The sequence below is a fragment of the Gymnogyps californianus genome, chromosome 5 (genome assembly GCF_018139145.2).
Source record: "Gymnogyps californianus isolate 813 chromosome 5, ASM1813914v2, whole genome shotgun sequence".
Classification (NCBI taxonomy): Eukaryota; Metazoa; Chordata; class Aves; order Accipitriformes; family Cathartidae; genus Gymnogyps; species Gymnogyps californianus.
Genome location: NC_059475.1, coordinates 17,695,550 through 17,715,204, shown reverse-complemented (window position 1 = coordinate 17,715,204; position 19,655 = coordinate 17,695,550). Strand labels below are relative to the sequence as shown.

Below are 19,655 nucleotides of genomic sequence, written 5' to 3'. Positions count from 1 at the left end.
TTCATCTAGTCCTCCCACATCAAATGGCTGCATGAACTTCTGTGATGCTCCATGTTACAGCTTTGAGGTCTACAGGCAGAGCCGCAGGCAATATATTCTCTATGCAGATGCTTTCTCAGCCTCCAGAGACAATTTCTTTATCTGTTAAATAGCTGTTGTTATGGTGTCATGATCCATTCTATGTCAGGGTTTTGTTGTGGGTTTTTTTTCCCAAGCTATTAATCTGTCTAATTGCTTAAAAACATCTCCTTCAGCTAATTTTAGGGACTCTTTCCTTCCTTTTGGAGTTGCTACTGCACTTTATCTCTCCGTGTGGATGTTGGATGCCTCCCAACATTGGATTGTAGCTCTTCCGATCCAGTGGAGGTGGAATAGTAAAGGAAGGGCTTTTCAAGATGCGTTTATTAGCAAAATAAACCAGATACACACAAGTATATTAGCAAAATGAGTATTTCTTTTCATAGATCTGACTCTCCAGTCACACCGCTGAAGAAGTCTGGTTCCTCCTTCAATTCCGTCGCAGTCCTTTTCATAATAACTTTTGCCTGTTGTCCTCTGATGGAAGGGGCTTTCTTGTTCTTTTGCCTAATGGCATCCCAAAGTGTCCTTTCGTTAAGTGACAAGTGTTAGTTAAACACTAACTAAAAGTTAAAGTGTCCTTACCCATAGCAGGTCCAGTTCTTCGGTGTAAGTCAAACCTAATACATGGGCTTTTCATCACAGCTGTTCTTTGAGCCCTTCTATGTGCATTCCCTGTGTGGGCTTATTATGAAACTGTGATTAATCCATGGGAACTGTGGAGATATGGGCTGTAATGACAGATAGCATGGGTATGTTTGTCAGGGGACTGTGTTTTTATGGATCCTGCCTGAGTTCTTTCATCAGGTGATGAGAGCTGTACTTTAGCCAGGTGATTAAGTTATGACATATTTGTCTCGAGCGGAGGATAATTTTTATGTTTTGATGGCTCTTTCATTCTACTTGAAGCAATTCCCAAAGCTGTTCATGTAGTACCTGATCAACTCAAAGGAACTTCTGCTTCCATGTCAAAACAGTGAAAGTGAGTAGTGAGATGCACTGAAAAATCTGTCGTGAGACTTCTGAAATAGATCCCACACACTGACCCCATTCCTGCAGCAATGCAGCAGTGAGGACTCAAGCTCCTTTACTGGTCTTTATGAGAAATATTTCATTCCCTGGCATCTGCTAAATGGCTATCTGGAGATCTACTGTAGTTTCACCAAGCACTGTACCACAGTAGAAATGCTCAAGGCTTGTTACACTAGTGTTTTCTACCTGTTCCTTTTAGTTAAGTGTTGTGAATTTACATGTGAGAAGCTGCTCGCAGCTGGAGAGTTACTGACACTGATAGAGTTCTTCAAGAAAAGCCATCTACATGTGTATCTCATGTTCATTTTCTCTACCTTTTCATCCAGAGTTAATCTGGTACTTGGCTGTGTTGGTATTATGTGGCTGAGAAGGCATGAAGATGGCATTAAGCATATGCCTGGGTTGAGCAGGAAGGATGGCAGAAGTGAGAGTACCATGTACAAATCAATAATTAAAAGGAAAAAAGTCTCTCCTCTTAAGCAGGAGGGCTCCTGTATGCCCACAGTATGAAAGTACGTGACTGTCACATCTCAGAGGGCTCTTTTTACCATGTCAGTGTAAGTCTTTTATCTTAGTGTTGTATTTCTGTTTTCACCTTGTAGAAAGGAGATCACAATTAAATTACAGAGAGTTGAGTGGGTCCTTGCACAGTGCAGTTCTTCTGTGTCTGTAATTTTAACCAAGAAAACTCCTCCACTGAGCTTTAATCCCTACTCCCACTAGTGTTTTGCAGGCAGTTATTTTCTCTGTATTTTAATTTTTCCCTCGTGCTGAATGTTGCTTTGTTTCTTGTTTCACTCATTCTTTATGTTCTCTCTGTTTGCTCAGCACTTTCTCCTTCTGTTTTCCTATATCAGCTTCTTGAAGCCATGTTTCAGTCTAGCTGATTCATTGTGAGAAGCACAAACTTTTATACAGTGCACTTAGTAGGTAGGTGTTAAGTGGGCAATTAGGAGAAAGTATCGAAGAAACAGTGGACCGAATTAATCTGTAGTGCAACTCAGATTTGCTGAAATTTTCAGGTGTGAGGCATTGCTGCTCTCTGCCAGGGCAACTCCTATTAAATGGAATTAGCCCTAATTACCACCAGCATAAATGAATTAAGGATCAGGTTCTAGTTAATGTAAAGTTTCATGTTAAGCTGTTAATTGGGAAAATATAGGCAATATTTTAGTAGCTCAGGAAGGCATAATTTTCTAATGTATTTTTTCCTTGTTGTCTGCAGGTTTCTAATATAAGTGTGTTATATACAGCTGCTAATATAAGTGTGTACCAACAGAAATTCATTAGCCTCCCCCACCCACAGGAGACTACTTATTAGACTTACGCAACGCAAGATATTAAAAACACTTTTGTCTGTCACATAGCCACGGGCAGGGGAGGGGGAATTTGCCAGTTGCTAATGGATACGTGGAGGTTTTGTGTATGACCATGAAGAACAGCTTGTGCACTTTCACCCCCGATGTTCCCTGAATAACTTGGGTCTTATTTAGGTCAATAAGCCTTTATCAAAACGTCAGGAGTGAAAAATGTGTCTTGGTGTAAGCCGACTGGTCGTTCCCTCCAGTCACCGGAGTCTATAGGACAATCAATGTTCTCTAAGCTTGTCTGCATGTCACGCAAAGAGCTGGATGACAGTAACCATTGACTGCGTGTCTGTCGCATTGTCTTTGGGACAGCCCCCATTTGCATACTTGCCGGTGTGCCTGTTACCCAATGAACCATGGAGGGCCTTTAAAAAACATACGCGCACAACTCCAATGCAAATTTCCTACGCAGAGAATACACACTTCTTTAAAACACAATCCAGGCTTTCACTTTCTACCTTCTTGCTATAAAACTGACACTGTGATCCTGACAAGGCCAGAGTGCCTGGTCAGAGTGGTGTTTGTGGTTTCATTGTGCTAAAACATTAACTTTTCTCTGGGTTTTTCTTTGCCTACCAAGATAATTTTTTTTTTGTTGTTCTTTTGGTTTTGGTAATTGCTTTTGGGGATATCTGAACAGTATTATCTGTGCTATCACATATGATGTGAGGCTATACATCCCTTCCTCAAATTACTTATTTTGAATGAAAGACAGTTTTTGCTCCCTGTGTGGTTGCTATTGTCTTTTGTTAAGGGAGTTTCCTCCACGGTAGTGATGAAAGGAGACGTACTAGCCTTCTGCATGCAGAAGAGTACTTGGATATTAGAGTTTATTGACCATGTCTGTGAAACGGATACAATCACCTGATCAGAAAAGATGGCCTCTGGCGTTTTATTTTGCTGTGACAGTTCAGCAGCACCTCATGTAAAGCAAGGCTCATAATTTTGCCATTCACTGTGGGTTCGTAAATGACCTTAGGTGAAACTGGACAAAGGGAGAGTTTCATGGTGTTTGAAGCTTCTGTCATAAGACACAGGCTTTGCTTAAAGTGTCTGCTGCAGATGCTGTTTCTTTAGATTTATGACATTCATTATGACTATTTTATTGAAAAAATATTTAATAATAGTCCAATTTAAAAAAAAAAAGTTAAGGGTTCTGGTGGATCCTTTCAGAACGAAGCTGTAGAAGAGATTCTTGGCTGGGTCAAAGGGTCTGAGCTTCATGTTTATTACAACCAACGATCTGGACAGTTTCATTAAATCTTGAAAATCTAACTGGAATACAAGTGACTATAAACAATTGTGATAGCTGTTCTGCTGCATCTGACATCTTGCACAGGTTATGAGATTGTCAAAACTAAGGGAAAGAATCCTGGCTAATGTTCTCCTAGCTTTTCTAGAAGTGTCACAGAGTTGAACGTCAACACTGTAGTGCCTGGAGATGAACACTCTGTTATGCCATCAGGAGACTGGTGTTTTAGAGCCACAAAAAGATTATAGCGAAGTCAACTGATGCATAATGTTTTTTTTCCCCTCTTTTTGCTATATACAGACCTATTATTTTACTCAGTAGTCAGGGTGATGTCCCATGCATTTTTGAAGCTAATAATATGACTCCCATTCATCTTGACTGGACTAGGGTTGTATCCTGGTTATTTCAGTTAATTTAGAAAATAATCATAGGTACCATCTTGAGTCCTGTTTGCCAATCTGTTATGAAAAACAGCAGTGAACCCTGCAGAAAAGTGAGGAGACTGGGTAAAATGTTCAGCAGCATGTTGTCTTCTCTGCAGTTGCTCTTTATATTAAATCACTCTATGAAATAAGCAGCTTGTTCTCTTAATCTGCATTATCCTATATAACTGTGATACCTTATGATTGGTTTCTCTCCTTTACTCTTTCCATATGCCATGTGTTGTGTGTTTTCTATTACAAGCCACTGTTACCATTCCGATTAGCAGATTTTGCTGTTGGCTCTGATAGAGAATGTGACCAGTTATTAATCAAGGTGGCCAGTAAGGAAGTATTGCAGCTCCCTGATACTCAAGGAAACTATGCTGAGTATGCTGTGCTCAACCAGTCTGTAGAAAAGCAAGGTTTATCTGCACATTGACTAAGTTCCAAATACGACATAATTGTACCTCTGTCTAATTAACAAGAATGTCAGGTGTCTTTGACATCTATTGCTTTGTAGGCATTTCCAAAGTCATACCTTAGCGTAGGTCTGTGGTTAGCATGTAGCTTGATACCAGCAGTGCTTCAGGACTAGACCTCTGTTTCTGCTGAAGTCTAATTGTTGGCAAGAGGATGGGAAAGGCGTGCTTAAGATCTCACTATGTTTTCAGTGCAGCTGGAGACTGACATATTGGTAATGGGTACTAGAAATCTTTCTTCAATCCATGTGAGATTAAAGGAAGACTGAAAAAGTGTAAATAAGTGGGAGGTTAAGCTGATATGGTAAATGGAATGTGAAGCACACCTCTTCCTGAAATGAAATATGCTAGCAAAATACTCATCTTCTGAATACAGACTGTGCTTGTTTTCTTTGGCTCAGTCAGGAAACCTTTTGTTTGAATTAGACCAAGTGAATTGCACAGAATGGTTTTCAGTTTTAGTATGTGTAGACAAGCCAAACTGCATGTAATTACAGTATTTAAACTTGCTCTTAATCTTTTCTTTACAGGTTCTTCTATGTTACTTTAGATCATTTTGGTATAGTTAACATTTTTTTTCACCTTCCAAATTTTACATTTTATTTTAGCATTTCCTAATCCATTCTGAAAAAAGATGAAAGACATGCAGTAGAGAATTAACCTAGTTCCCTGTCTGTTTCTTTTAGGAAATTGTATTAGTGGTATTCTTTGGAACAGAATATGTGGTTCGGTTATGGTCAGCAGGATGCCGCAGTAAATATGTTGGAATATGGGGAAGGCTTCGTTTTGCTAGGAAGCCTATTTCAATCATTGGTGAGTATGCACAGCTTGCAAACTTGATGTAAACAACAAGTAAAACTTGTCCTTGAAAGTTTTGAGAAGTGGAATTTCTGCAGTAGTTGAAGCCAAGTTAGAGCAAGAGCTCTTGTCATTAGCGTTAAGGTAGATCTGAATTTCCTTTCAGGAATCCATGGCACTGTCATTTGAGAACAAATGTAGCTTGGTTTGTTTTTCCAGAAGAGCAGAGTGTTTTCTTTTCACAAGTGATCTGAAGCTTTGCCAGAAATAAGTCTTGGCCATAGTCCTGTCTCCTGTGACCTCAGGATCCCAGACACTGTACAATAGCTACAACTGTATTTTTTTAAAGATACTGAACAGCCTTCCCCCCCCCCCCCCCCAGCAGCCGTTTGAATAATTTATTATGAGTTTATTTTGCACTCTAATTGAGCTACGTACTGCATGGTAGAGCACGATAGATGCACTGGAGTTACTTTGTGTATGTACTGGATTAAAATATGGTTTTCAGTGATGCATTTGGAAATGGGCACCTGACTTCCTGTCGTGGTTTAACCCCAGCTGGCAGCTAAGCACTACACAGCCGCTCGCTCACTCCTTCCCCTCCCCTGGTGGGAAGGGGAGGAGAATCGGAAAAAACAAAGTTAAACTCATGGGTTGAGATAAAAACAGTTAAATAACTGCAATAAAATATTATAATAATAATAGTAATAAAAAGGAAGATAACGAAAAGAGAGAGAAATAAAACCTAAGAAAAGACAAGTGATGCACAATGCAATTGCTCACCACATGCTGACCAATGCCCAAGTAGCGATCCGCCCGTCCCGGCCAACTCCCCCCAGTTTATATACTGAGCATGATGTTCTATGGTATGGAATATCCCTTTGACTAGTTCGGGTCAGCTGTCCTGGCTATGCTCCCTCCCAGCTTCTTGTACACCTCCTCGCTGGCAGAGCATGGGAAACTGAAAAGTCCTTGACTTAGGATAAGCGCTACTCAGCAACAACTAAAACCATCAGTGTGTTATCAACATTAGTCTCATGTTAAATCCAAAACACAACACTGTACCAGCTACTAGGAAGAAAATTAACTTTATCCTGGCTGAAACCAGGACACTCCCCTTGATATTGACTGCAGCTGGCTTCCTAACGTGACTTCAGTGTTCTTAGAAATTACATCCATATATTCCATATATGACACAAACCATTATTTTTTTTAGAATGCTTGTCATGCATTTAACAATTTCACTGAAAGAAACATAATAATCCCAAATCAATCTGTATTTTATTAGCAAATATTGAGAGAACTATGTAAAGACCCTTGCCCTGAAGCACTTAAATATATATGGATTAAACAAACCAGATTTTGGAAGAGGAGTATTGTTATAGAAGCATAGTAATTCTTGTTCTGTGACATAGTTTTTTCCACTACTCAGGAACACAATTTGTTGTTGAGTAGAAGATATAGTTTTTCATAAACTATCTACAACTTTGCTGAATATAAATTACAAAATTTTTTACCTGGATATTTTTACAATCATAAAATAGTTTAGTTTAGCTTCTCTGTGCATATATATCAATAACAACTGTATCTCAGGTGTGACTGCAACTATAATATGGCTTTGACTGCATCTTTGCACTCTGTCCACAATCCATTTCTCTTGAGACCTAGAATGTTAGGGGTCTGAAACATCGTTGAGTTTATTTCAGCATGGAAAGTAAAACAAAGTTCCATTTTCCCATATAAGTATCAAGAAGTATTTCATTCTCGAAAATACAGAGTTCCTTTCCAAAATTAAGTAGGCCTGAGGCACAGAGATTTAGAGTACAGTCCTAGGGTAATGACTGACTTAAACTAAATTAGACTCATACACTAATTCCAACTTTTGTCTCACTTTTAGACCTGGACAGATGAAATAATAGTAAGGCAATTGTCTTATATATGAAATAAACCCAAATCCTCTGTCAATGAATAAAATACTGTCTAAACCAGCAGAGAAAATAAGATACACAGAAGAGATAATAGGTAGAAACTGCTGAAATTCCTCATGGGTTATAGCTAATAAGGATTCCAGGCCGCTGAGGCCTGGAGTTACAGTAACTCGTATCACTCTCGTCATTGATCTGGAATGTGGCCATCTTGGAGCCATCACAGTAAAAACTTTCTATCATATCACACAATTATATTTTCTTTATATGGTACAATAGAGATCTCTTGATATATGAACAAAAATCTTAATTTGGAGTGACTGTTCAAATTGTTAAAATAATATTGGCATTGGTTCTAGTAACAGTCTTGCAGAAGTATTGCAAGATGCTGCTAACCCATTTTTTCAATTGACTTTTATTTTCCAGATTTAATTGTAGTTGTTGCTTCCATGATAGTTCTTTGTGTGGGCTCTAAAGGTCAAGTCTTTGCAACCTCAGCTATCAGGTAATTATATGCAATAAAAGAAAATAGTGCTGTCTGAGTAAGTTGGGTTTTTTTTCTTTACCTCCTGTTTCAATTCTTGCAGGAGGAAACAAGTCATTGCTCAGTCATGTAACAGAGCAGATCACCAATCATGTACGGGTGTGAAACAGTGATCCTATTAAGTGTAGGGGAAATAAAATTTTGCATGTGTTGTCTGGTCGTAATGCCTTTATGTCTAGTGAGGTAGAGGTGCACATACCCCCGCCCCCTTTCCCCAACTACGTGGGTTCTACCCAAATCCTGTTTTAGTTTCTTGGCTCAGTTTTATAGCAACTCTTTCATGCTTCATGTCTCTGATGTCTTCAAGCTGCTTCTTCATAAAATGCCTGGGGTTAGTGGTTGTGAATTCCTGATAGACTGAATCCACCTAGTGCTCAGGAAGATCACACCACTTGGTTTTCTTGAAAGGGACATGGCAGTGTACTGTGCTCTGCACGCTAGCTGCAGCAATGCTCTAGGATTGCAGTGACTCTCATAAAATAATATTTTAAAATATTATTGGACTGTCTAGTTCAAATTGCCTATGAAATTCCTCAAAGGTGAGGAATTCAGATCTTTAGTTAGCTATTTCTGTATGCTGTTTCCCATCCTGGCAAGCAGGTCAAATATGAGTTGATGAATGATTTCTAGAGCACTCACAGTCTGTGTCCAAAATTCCTGAATCCTTGAGTTATCCTTACTAGCCATGTGTACAAAGGTCTGTCCTTCTCTTGTGCAATCTTCCCATGCTGTCTTCATAACAAGATGAAAGATGGGTGAATGGAGTGAAAAGAGACAGGCTGCTAAGTCTAACATAAAATGCTATGTGTCTCTCTTAAAACGGTCCTTTGGAAGAGACAGACTTCCCCTCTCTGCCTCTCTTTCTTCTCTTGTATCTTTAGTCTCTTCATTCATTTAAAAATTGTGTTCCAGGGGCATCCGTTTTCTGCAGATTTTACGAATGCTGCATGTTGACCGTCAGGGTGGTACATGGAGGCTGCTGGGATCAGTAGTGTTCATACACAGACAAGTAAGTTTGAGTACTCTGAGGAATGGCATAATAATTGATGCAGAAGTCCTTATATTCAGAACAGCATGTATGCAGACATGCTGATGATGTCAAATATATTTAGTGTGGAGGCAAGCAGTCATTTATTTTAACCAAGTATGGTTGTTCTGCCTTGTTCAAGGGACAAAAAGTTCCTAAAAGATTAAAAATATTCACCTCCACTTAGGCAAACTTTTGACTTGTAGTTGGACTTAACCACAGAAAATGAGACTTCTGAAAACTAGTCTGAATATTTCTATAAATATGTATCTAAATTCCAAAGTTGTTTTGAATGTGGCACTGTCTGAAAAAATTACTCAATTACTTTTTGATGACCAAAAGGTTAACGAGTCCTGCTTGCAAGTGAGGAGGTTGTTTTGACTCTGAAATGTGCATGCTGGACCAAGTCATCAGCAATGGTGTAAATTCTTTCACCGTTGAGCTCAGTGGATTTTTGTTAATTTGCACAGCCAACAATCGATGTCAATGTTTATTAATTGCTGAAATTACATTCTTCTGTTCTAATTATCTTTTAAAAAAAGTCAGTGATAGGTAATTTAAGTGTCTCAATAATATCATAATGCTGTTATTTTGATTCTGTTTGCAGGAACTGATAACTACACTCTACATTGGATTTCTGGGCCTGATTTTTTCCTCTTATTTTGTGTACCTGGCTGAAAAAGATGCTGTAAATGATTCTGGAGAAACAGAGTTTGGCAGCTATGCAGATGCCCTGTGGTGGGGAGTAGTAAGTATAGCAATTTCACATGTACTAAAAGTAGTTAACACCTTCAAATGTGGAGTAAAGTTCAACCAAGCTTGGGGTAAAAACGGCACTTTGAAATGGCCTCTTATTGCTTCAATACACTTTCTGGTTTTGTAATTCTATTCTAAGAAAATACTATAGATGATCAGTAGTTTTATTTGGTGTTTATAGTCTTATGTGTTCTGAAGTGGTCAAATTATGTGTACAAGATGTAGAAACATCTAGTCTTACTACTTTATCCTGTTTTCCCTTCTGTTATAGTGATTACTTCTTCCTACCTTTCTTATGGTAGGGTTCAACTTTCTAAGGTGGTAAGAGTCTTGCTAAATCAGGGCTAGTGTTTTGGGGTTTTTTTTGTGTGTGTGCTTGGGGGGTTTTTTTGTTGGTTGTTTGGGGGTTTTTTTATTTTTTTTAAACAGATATCTATGGTTTGCAGTTCGACCTGAGACAGTAATTCCATGTTTATTCAGAATGGACTAATTCCAGAACAAGGAGCATCTGAGATACTTAAGAAATCCAGGCACAGGACTGTTTTAAAGTGGTTATATTGCTTTGGAACCCACTTAGTATCCTTATGTGGCATTCGTCTGTGCTATGTTGACATAACATCTTGCTCAGAGATTTCTCAGGTTTCTCTAAGGTGCTGCCACACTTTGGTGTAGATGTATCTTTAGTTCTGCTAATAAAGTTCTGCTTTCTTGCTATTGCTAGGGACAGTTGTCTCTGTTTTTGTTTATTATATGTACTTACTAGTTTGGCAGCTCTATTCTGGGACTATATTTTAGTAAATGTTTTTATTTTGTTGCTTCTGCTAGTAACAATTCCCTCTTTCTTTTCTTGCTTGATATGCAAATATTAGGTTGGCTGCTCTGTTCTGGGATTTCCCGTCTGTAATTGTTTCCCTTTCCTTTTCCTATTACAGTTCAAAGAAGGGTACTTTTGGGAAGCTGTTTCTCCTTATCGTTAGCATTCAAGCGATGACTTGTTTTTGTCTGTTTTAATTGTAGGTAGCTTAATAAAACAAGCTGTCATCATTAAGTGCTACAGATCTTTAAAATGCATAGACATCTCTAATGATTCCATGCTTGCATTTTCAAAATGTGCTGATCTTCTAGAGTCTTCTTGTTGCTGTTTGAAATCAAAAGGCGTTGTTTCTTTTTTTGTTAAAAATGAGACTACTAGTAAGTCTTATGTACAAGAATGATAGGACTAACACCTCTGTTTCACTAATAAAACATATTTTTAAGAAATATTTTTAATAAACCTCTGCGTGTGTGTGCTTATGTAGTCTTCTCTCTACAAACAGTACCACTTGCTGTTTCAGGAAGGAGAGATCTATTGATGAGCAAGTCTATTGCAGGTCTCCTAGTGCTGAAACGCATATGTAGCCTTTTTTGAATACAACAGGTTTTCTTTAGGTTGCTACTAAGATCTGCTGCAGAATTCTTTCCTCTTGCTGTCTGCCATGGTAATACAGCCTCTCTTAGGATCAGAAAACTTGCTGTGTAGCACAAGGAAGTGGCTTTCTGGCAAGTAGCTTTTTCAATGCTTTCATGTCGTCACGGCGTTTTTATTTTCCAGTACAGTGGTCAGATGACTCAGTAATTAAGTGGCAGATGTAGCTGCATTTAAAAACACATGCTGTCATTGGCGTTGGCATTAAAAATTGAGTATGTGACAGATCAGATGGGCTTACTGAAAATACAGTAAAACCTTCCATGGAAGCAATATGATCTGTCAGGATATTGAAATATTCTTCTTTCAGGGAATTATTGCTCAGTTAATAGACATGCAGGTTATTTTGTCTTTCTGATTACAATAAACTTATTTAGTCAGTAAGTTTAATTATGATAATAGTCTTTCTCTGTTATAACTTCTATTATGTTGCAGCATGCCCCCTGAAGTGTGAGACTGCATTCAACGAATGCATAATGTAATTTCTTTAATACTAAAAATAGAGCAGAACAAGGACAGTAAATTCTAAATGCAGATGCTATACTTATGCTAACTGCTAAAAGGATTTAGCAAAACAAAACTGAAATGCATTCAGGTCCATCCATTTCTGGTGTTTTGATACTGGAATATTCTTCATGCTTTCTGCTAGGAAAAAGCCCTGTAAAGTTAGGACAATAACGGAGAGGTCATTAAATATCAGGATGCTTCCTAATGAAGGTCTCAAACTCATACAAAAACCTTCTCAAAGTGTTAGGTCTCAAAAGTTTCAGTTATGTTTTAGCCAGAGTTTTCAGAATCGCTTAAACACCACAAATTCTGGTCACTGAAAACCTGTCTCAGTCTGTTTTGAACTGGACACACAGAAGAGGATAATTCACAGCTCCTGTCTCAAACACCATCATAGATGTGTGATCTGTCTGGCAACGTAGCTGATCTCACTTCTCTGAAAGTCCATTTACCTTACGTAGCAGAGAATACTTCTAAAAGAAGAGTACTTGATAACGTTTTCACACCCCCTTTCTCACTCTACAACATTGCACTTTTTTTTATCTCAGCATATGTCTACACTATTAAACAAGTTCTTTGGGTAGCAGCAATAGAATATGTAGCATAGCATAAAGTAAACCATATAAAAGGTCTGTGTTACCACAACTAAACTGCATCTGGAATTGGGTACTTTTATATTACTGTGCTTTGCTGCCTATAGACATACCCGTAGGGTGCATAACTTTTAATTAAATGTTCTTCATTGTCATTGTTGTTATTTATAAATCTATATTGCTTTTCCATTTCCATATGTAAATTGGCCTTCTGGGCTTTATTTGAATTTCCTTGAGAACTCTGGGCTGTAGCTATTCACCATTCCAGTTTATGGGCTTCTTGAAGAAACCTAAGGTTACCTTGTGACATAGAGTAAAGATTTGTCTATATTATTGCTGGTTTTGAATGCAGCACATGTTGTATAAATAATTCTGCCAATGGCTGCGTATTGGTATGTCTTTCAAAAGACAAGTTTAATATTTGCAAGTAAAATACAATTAAGATGATGCACCTTTCAGCTCCCCAGTGCTAGTATTCAAAATTAGTCTGCTTATGTTGTCCTTCATGTCCAGACTAAAAGTCTTAAAGACCTAGTATAGATTCTGGACAATAAAAACAAGAATTAAAAAAAAAACAACAAACTAATAAGATGCTAGATGTTCTCACCAAATCCGTCGAAGATGACCACCTTCAGAGAATGTTATTGGCTCGCTGTCTCTGATATTTTTGTGGGGGTTTCTTTTTGTTTGTGGTTGGTTCCCTGAACTCCCCTCCCTTAAGCATTAAATTCAGTCATGCCTCAGGCAGGCTGAGGAGAGCACTCCTTTTGATATCCACTGAACGATACACAATTTCCAACCTTCACATCTGAACAAACATCCTTCAGAAAAACCGTTATGTGGATTGCACTAACAGTCTCTTTGATCATGAACACTATTTGCCACAAGCAATTATTGAATATAGGCATGCATGGATATTACACTGTGCCCATTCCTTTGAACTGGTTTGAATTGGATCGAGCAATTGTCTGCAAGTACCAGCTTTAGTTAAGAGTTTCTTGTTGCTTTAATTCATCGATATATGCTTTCTCACCAAGGACCAAATTCAACAAAACATTGATAAGTTTGCTTACTTCTAAGCATACATGAAACCATGTTCCTATTTAGCAAAGCCTATCAGTATGTGCTTAATGTAAATTGAAAATCAAAATTGTGGGAAAGCTTTGCTGAAGAGTTGCAGGAAATACCAGTTGAAACTACACATGCATAGAACTTTTGCTAAATTAGAACAGATCTGATTTAATTTATAAATAGCTGAACATAAATATTGAAAAATTGCTACATAAAAGGGATCTTGTGTTATTCAGAACCCTTTTTTCCCCCCCTTATAAATTAAAAAAGCTGTTGAGGACTGTACACTGACTTCAATGTTAGACAGAAGGCGACACTTCATTTTTATTCTTTGTGGTTTACAAGGCAAGAATACCAACTATAGGCCTGTTATCCTACATTTTTTCTTCCCCCCCCCCCCATTTTTGGGATGAAGAGTTTGGGTTTGGGGGGCGGAGTTGGTTATTTTAAGAATTTCTTGAGTGGGGGTCGGAAGATGTAAGGGTTAGTATTTTTAAATGCTTTTTGCATGCAATCTATGCATCTTGCAACTGCCTTCTCATCTCTGAGCTTTAACTCCATGACCAGCTCCAACTACATTTTGTTCTCATTTAATGAAGATCTGTGGGGTAGATGTGGAGAAACCTTTTAAAATTCTTACTTACAAAGTACAGATGTAGATATTCTTACTTCTAGAGAACACTCTTGGGACTTATTTTCTTAATTTGCAAATCTTTAAACCTCTATCAAAAGATATCAAGGAGCTAGGAAAAAAATTATATCTAGAAGAATCCAGAAATTTTCAGCAGTTGTTTTCCATTTGATGAAACAAAAGTAAAGTATTTCAAAATATAGATAATTTTCTATGTCAGGATCTAGAAAAAATAATTATAATTAAGGCATTTAGCTTTAATTTTCATTTCAATATTTAACACAAATTGTGCTCCTGTTGAAATGGGTCTGTAGGAGGCTGAAACTAACTTTGCTCTGATTTTCCTCTGTCATATAGCTAGAATTATCCTCATAGGAAGGTGTTTTAAAACTTCCCTCTAAGATCTTTGGCTACCTTGTATATACTTAAGCATTCTTTTTTCCCTTGTACGTAGATAATGCTGTTTCTTTTCAGTATAATTGCTATATTTTGTGAGGTGTAATATAGTGCTAATACTGAAGGGAAAAATAAATAGCCGCAGAATTTCCACGAACAGTTCAGAAATTGTAGTCAAACTATCTGCATATGTTGATAACTTTCCGCAGCACTTCCTTCAATATCACACTGAGATATAGAGGGTACTACTTCAACTGGCTGCTTTTTCTGACATTTTTTTGTACAGAATTGGTCTGTTGAGCAAGGTCTAGATAAGAGAAACTCCTCTACTATAGATTAAGACCTATATGTGCTCAAGTTCAACACTGGTGAGATAAAGTCCAATAGGCAGAGCTGGCTGTTGACTTTGCCAGCAGTGTGACTGATGGTGGCCAGCAGACCTCCCACCATTTCCCATTCATCTGATCAGTAAGCAGAGAAGGGCTGGCATACTGCAGCCTCCCAAAGAAAGTGGATATTGCTATACTGTAAAATCTAAACAACTGATGATGGATTAATTATCAGGCTAGGATACAAAGCTGCTAGATCTCCTATGAGTTTTATTGCTTGTGTCCATGTATACGTTTACTACTGAGTTCAGATCTAAAATTGTCTGTTCACTCCAAGTAAAAATGATCATAATAATGATCAAATGAAAAAAAAAATCAAATAACCATCTTCCTGGGAGGTTTTAAGTCTTTGCTGAACTATGTTTTCCTAATTTAGTTACCTTTGTATTTTGGTAGGAGTGCTTGTAGGGGGAAGGGTAAAAAAAAAAAAAAGCTCAGATGAACCCCAACACTCTGCCTATACCTTCACTAATAATGAACAATTCTCCCTATTTTTATGCAAGTTTATGTCCTGTAGCTTGTCATCCTTGAGAACTACTGCCCGGATGATCCAGGGAATGAATAGACTATTTTACCAAGAGCAAGTGAAAACAGCTTTTATTTGTGAGGCTAAACACACAGAGAAAGGGATTCAGCGGCCTTTGGAGCGTGTTGTATTGCAGGTGTGCGTACTGCAGGAGTGAGGCAACAGAAGAGAGGAGGGGGATAAACTGAGACCATGAAATGATGGAACAGATAAACAAGGCTGGAAATCCATCTTTCAGAAATGAAGACAGGAGCCTACAAGAATGTCTAGTACCATCAAAAGCATGAGGTTCTGGAATAACGTCCCAACAGGAACAGTGAGGGGAAAAGCCAGTTCTTTTTCAGATGGAGTTGCATTTTCAAGAGATAGTCAATGAGATGACATAACATGGCTGACTTGAACTAGCCAGAAACTAGGAATAGCAACTAGAAAATCCCTTCAACCCTTGTATTCTTACTGACTTGGTTAAAGCTGCTGTAGTCGCTTTTTTCATTGCACAGAACAGCCTTTGCAAATTTAGGTGAGCTCAATGCTTCAACTTAGTTTTCATCAGCCATTTTTTTTAAGAGTCTTCTAGATTTATCTCTGAGATCTCACAAGTGGAGATGTTTAGTTTGGGCCACCATTTGATTAGGAGGTTTAGAGTGGCCAGTAATTTGGTCGGAACTGATTGATGGCTGAAGATAACACCTTGAGGAGGTATTAAACTAAGATCAAAGGGTGATGGCTAGGGGGCACTGAGGATCTATTATTTGAGAGAGTGACACTGAAGTTAATATATTCTGTTTGTTGTGTTTGCAATTTGATGTGTAGTTCCATTTCATTTCATATCCTAAGTTGTTAGAAGTGTTTCAGTGTCCTTCAGATGTGGTTATGTCTCAGTTATGTACTTCAACTGCATCAAGAATGATGGTGTGAGCCTGCAATGATAACTATCAAAATAACTTTGAAATTTTAAGAAGAAAAAGAATCCAAGTATCCCCTTTAAATGTTTGTAATAGTAATGACCAGGAAGTCCTTTCTTCAGCTTTGGATTACAATTTTAATTCCAATGTTTCAAAACATGTGTGTCCTGTAGAACATACTCTCTTAACTTGTTCATCTGAAGGGTGTAACTTGAATCTTCTCAGAGTGCTGCAATGTACATAGAGGTGATAGGGAGCAGAAAGTGGAATTTATGTTGTGTGAATTGGTTCTTATCGCTAACATCCTTATGCACAAGGAAGAAAAATATTGTCATTTGGAAAAGAATTCAAAATATCAAAAGATCACTAGGGTTTTTTTTAGCTTTATACAGATTGCATACTTCACAGTAAAATAAGAGCATGAGTGTCTAATCTGTTTGCACTTGTGCTGCATGGAGTTCAGCAACTTGGAAAGATTCTACTTTATATTCAACTTGCATGAATGCAGTTGGCTGAATAAGACGTCAAGCAGTAGAAAGGCTTCTAACATGTTCATTATGCTTAGGCGTACAGGAGAGCATTCAAACCATTTTGCAATTTACTATACTTCAATTGCAAAGAAGTCAGGGAGCCAGTCGATGTTTGTGGTATATCACTGGATGTTGTTCTTGTATTACTTGATTTAATCAAGATGGGTATTGCGAGTGGGTCAGAAAGTTCTGAGTGGTATTTGGTATGCAAAACAATACCTAGTGCAATTGATTTTGAAGTTGCAGTGCTGCAAATTTAGAAACAAAGTAGTTAAGGTATTTTCTATAAGGTGACTTTCCCTTATTTGCTTTAATGCTTGGCTTTTTAAATCTTTTAGCTTGTGTTTGCTCCCTCAGTCCTGTGATGTCTGCCTTTTTAATACCTCTGAATCATGCTTTATTGTATTTTGTAGCTGTTTATCCACATTTTTGCAAGGCACACAGCAAGGATTTGTGTAAGCATTGTTACTCACCTGATTAGTTTGCTGTGCTCACTTTAGCCTGGTAGCCTTGAATAAAATCCCTTCCCTATTCAGTGCTGACAAACATTACTATTTCTTCTTGCTGTATGGATTTTTGCTTCCTATTTCCTCCTTCAGACTATTGATGCATATTTAATAGGAACAAGACTAGTCTTAATACCAAAGCCTGTGGTGATGTACATCAGATCAAAGTTCTGAAATAGTCAATGGATGAATATGATTTTGTTCCTAATTAAAACAATTAGTTTTACATGCTGCTTTTCAATGAAAATTTAATGTGTGAGCTCTTGTATCAATTTAATTTCATTATGCCAACATATTTACTATGGCAGAGTAGAAGTTGAGTCAGTATTTCCATTATAAGATCCTATTTTACAACTGTAAAATTAGTATTGTACTCTTTAGGGGGTTATAATCTGGCTGTAAAAATTCATTTAGGGCAGAAACTTGGCATGTAAGGTTTCAACAGCATATATCTTGGGGAAAAAAGAAAATGTAATTTTGGAATACAATGTATTTGTAGATGGATTAGAGTTATGAGGGCAGAGAAGAATGTTAAACACGTGCTTTGATTTGCAATCCAATTTCCAAAATGTTTTTGTTTTTTTTAAAAACTCCTACACAAACAGCACAGAAAATATTTTTCTTGTGTCACTGATGCTTCATATAGACCAATTCAGAAGGGATGGCCCAGGGGGGTGGTGGGAAAGGGGAGACAAATGAATCTTTCTTCTGTTATACTTCAGTCAGCTCAAAAGCACCTATTTCTTTTCACATTTCTAGTTAATGTGTATATTTCAACATGATGTTAAGATTGTAACACAGAATAGTTGATAAAACTTTTCAATGGCAAGGATTTGTAAATCTTTTTAAAAACTGAGGCATAAACCACTATCTTCTCTCATAATCTTTTATGTAAGAAGGTGTTAGAGGCCATCACTCTTCCCATAATTATATTTCCTTTTTTATACCATGTTTTTTGAACAGGAAATTGTAATTAGAATTTAGAATTTTTATTTTTTTTTTAAACTGACCGCCTTATGTAGGTAAGGAGATAATGTCATCCCTTCAGTTCCTCAGGCCCTGAATTAAGGTGGTATTTCAACAACAGTTTCAGGAATACAGGGAAAGGTACTTGGGTACTTAAGTAACCTTACTAATTCTTAGAATAATTTTGTAGGATATGTAACAGTTTTGGAAATAAGCCACATTTTAAAAACTTACATTAAAAATTAAATGCTAATACTTGAATGTTTTGAGCATCAGCAACTTGCAATAAACTTTTAACATCACCACTTCAAGCAGCTAGCGCTGTCCCTTTGTTGTGTGTTTGACAGACATGTAGTGATATTGCTTACAAGGTAGACAGTTTGAGTATGGATGCCTTGCTTCGTGTGTTTCTGAGGTATAGCTCAGGTTGGAACTTACATCCACAGGATTTCCTTCTGGTGTCTCATCTTTTAGTACGAATAGACAATTATTAAAGTGGCCAACAGCCACACTTTTCCTGAAGCACTTGTCATGACCTTTTATTTCCCCAAATCCAGGTTCTCCATCCCTTCACCCCCCTACCAAACATCTGGCCTCTGTAAATCTGCCCTTCCCTTCTCTCCTCCCCTAGAGATGCTGCCCTGGGCATTGCCTGCATTTTTGCAGTTACTGGGTAGTATGCATTGCAACAGACAAGTGAACTAGGAGCAACTGCAGGACAAGGTGGGGATGGCCTGTTTATATTATTGTCTGGGACTAACATCCTCTGTGTCCTGCGCAGCTGAAGCCCATACTGTCAGAAGAAAATCTGAACAGCCAGCAATGGAGGTGTGCTTCAACTGCTTGAGAGCTTCGTGTGGTTTCACATGCTCTGATTTGGTTAGCCTTCTTCAAAGTCACAGATAAAAATCTCTCTAACTTCCAAATTCAGAAATAGCTTGTGACATAGGTGAATTTAAATTGCTCTCAGATGCCAAGTGTATCCTTCTGCTTCAAACAAATCCATTCTTTCCTTGAGCTCATGCAAATAATGACTTAATAAGCCTTGTTATGCTACATCACTGTGGTAGTAATCTTTACTTTGGTGTTTTGAAACCCAGACTCAACAGATGTTTCCTGCATGTGTGCATTAAATTATTTGTTCTTGCTTTCAATGTATCATATGAATTAGTGATGCGTTAGACTATGTTTTCAGGATCTTTACTGCATGGAAAATTTTCAGCTTCTCTTGTTATTTATATCAATATTATTCTCTAGAATACTTCATGTCTAATCCCAGTCATAGACCATGGTTACAGTGTATATGTATGCTCTTTCTTTGCAACAGTCCTGTAATACTCTCAGCAAACATCTCCTGCCCATAAAGAAAATCAGCAATTCAGAACTGTTGGCAGCCTCCCCCTAAGGAAAGTGTATGATGTGGGCAGGCAACCCATATCCTAGTAACTTCATATGCTGTAAAGTTGCCTCAGCCATGAAGACTTAAATTA

At 37.8% G+C, this 19,655-nt stretch overlaps 1 protein-coding gene across 3 annotated transcripts in view; it reads left to right on the top strand.

Moving 5' to 3' along the window:
* Window positions 1-19,655, top strand: part of KCNQ1 (potassium voltage-gated channel subfamily Q member 1) — a 368,161-nt gene that overhangs the window by 87,908 nt on the left and 260,598 nt on the right. For all 3 annotated transcript variants that reach the window (XM_050897770.1, XM_050897772.1, XM_050897771.1), the window contains exons 3-6: window positions 5,317-5,443; window positions 7,780-7,858; window positions 8,810-8,906; window positions 9,532-9,672. In XM_050897770.1, the coding sequence (XP_050753727.1) occupies window positions 5,317-5,443; window positions 7,780-7,858; window positions 8,810-8,906; window positions 9,532-9,672 (444 nt within the window). The remainder of the gene's footprint in view (window positions 1-5,316; window positions 5,444-7,779; window positions 7,859-8,809; window positions 8,907-9,531; window positions 9,673-19,655) is intronic.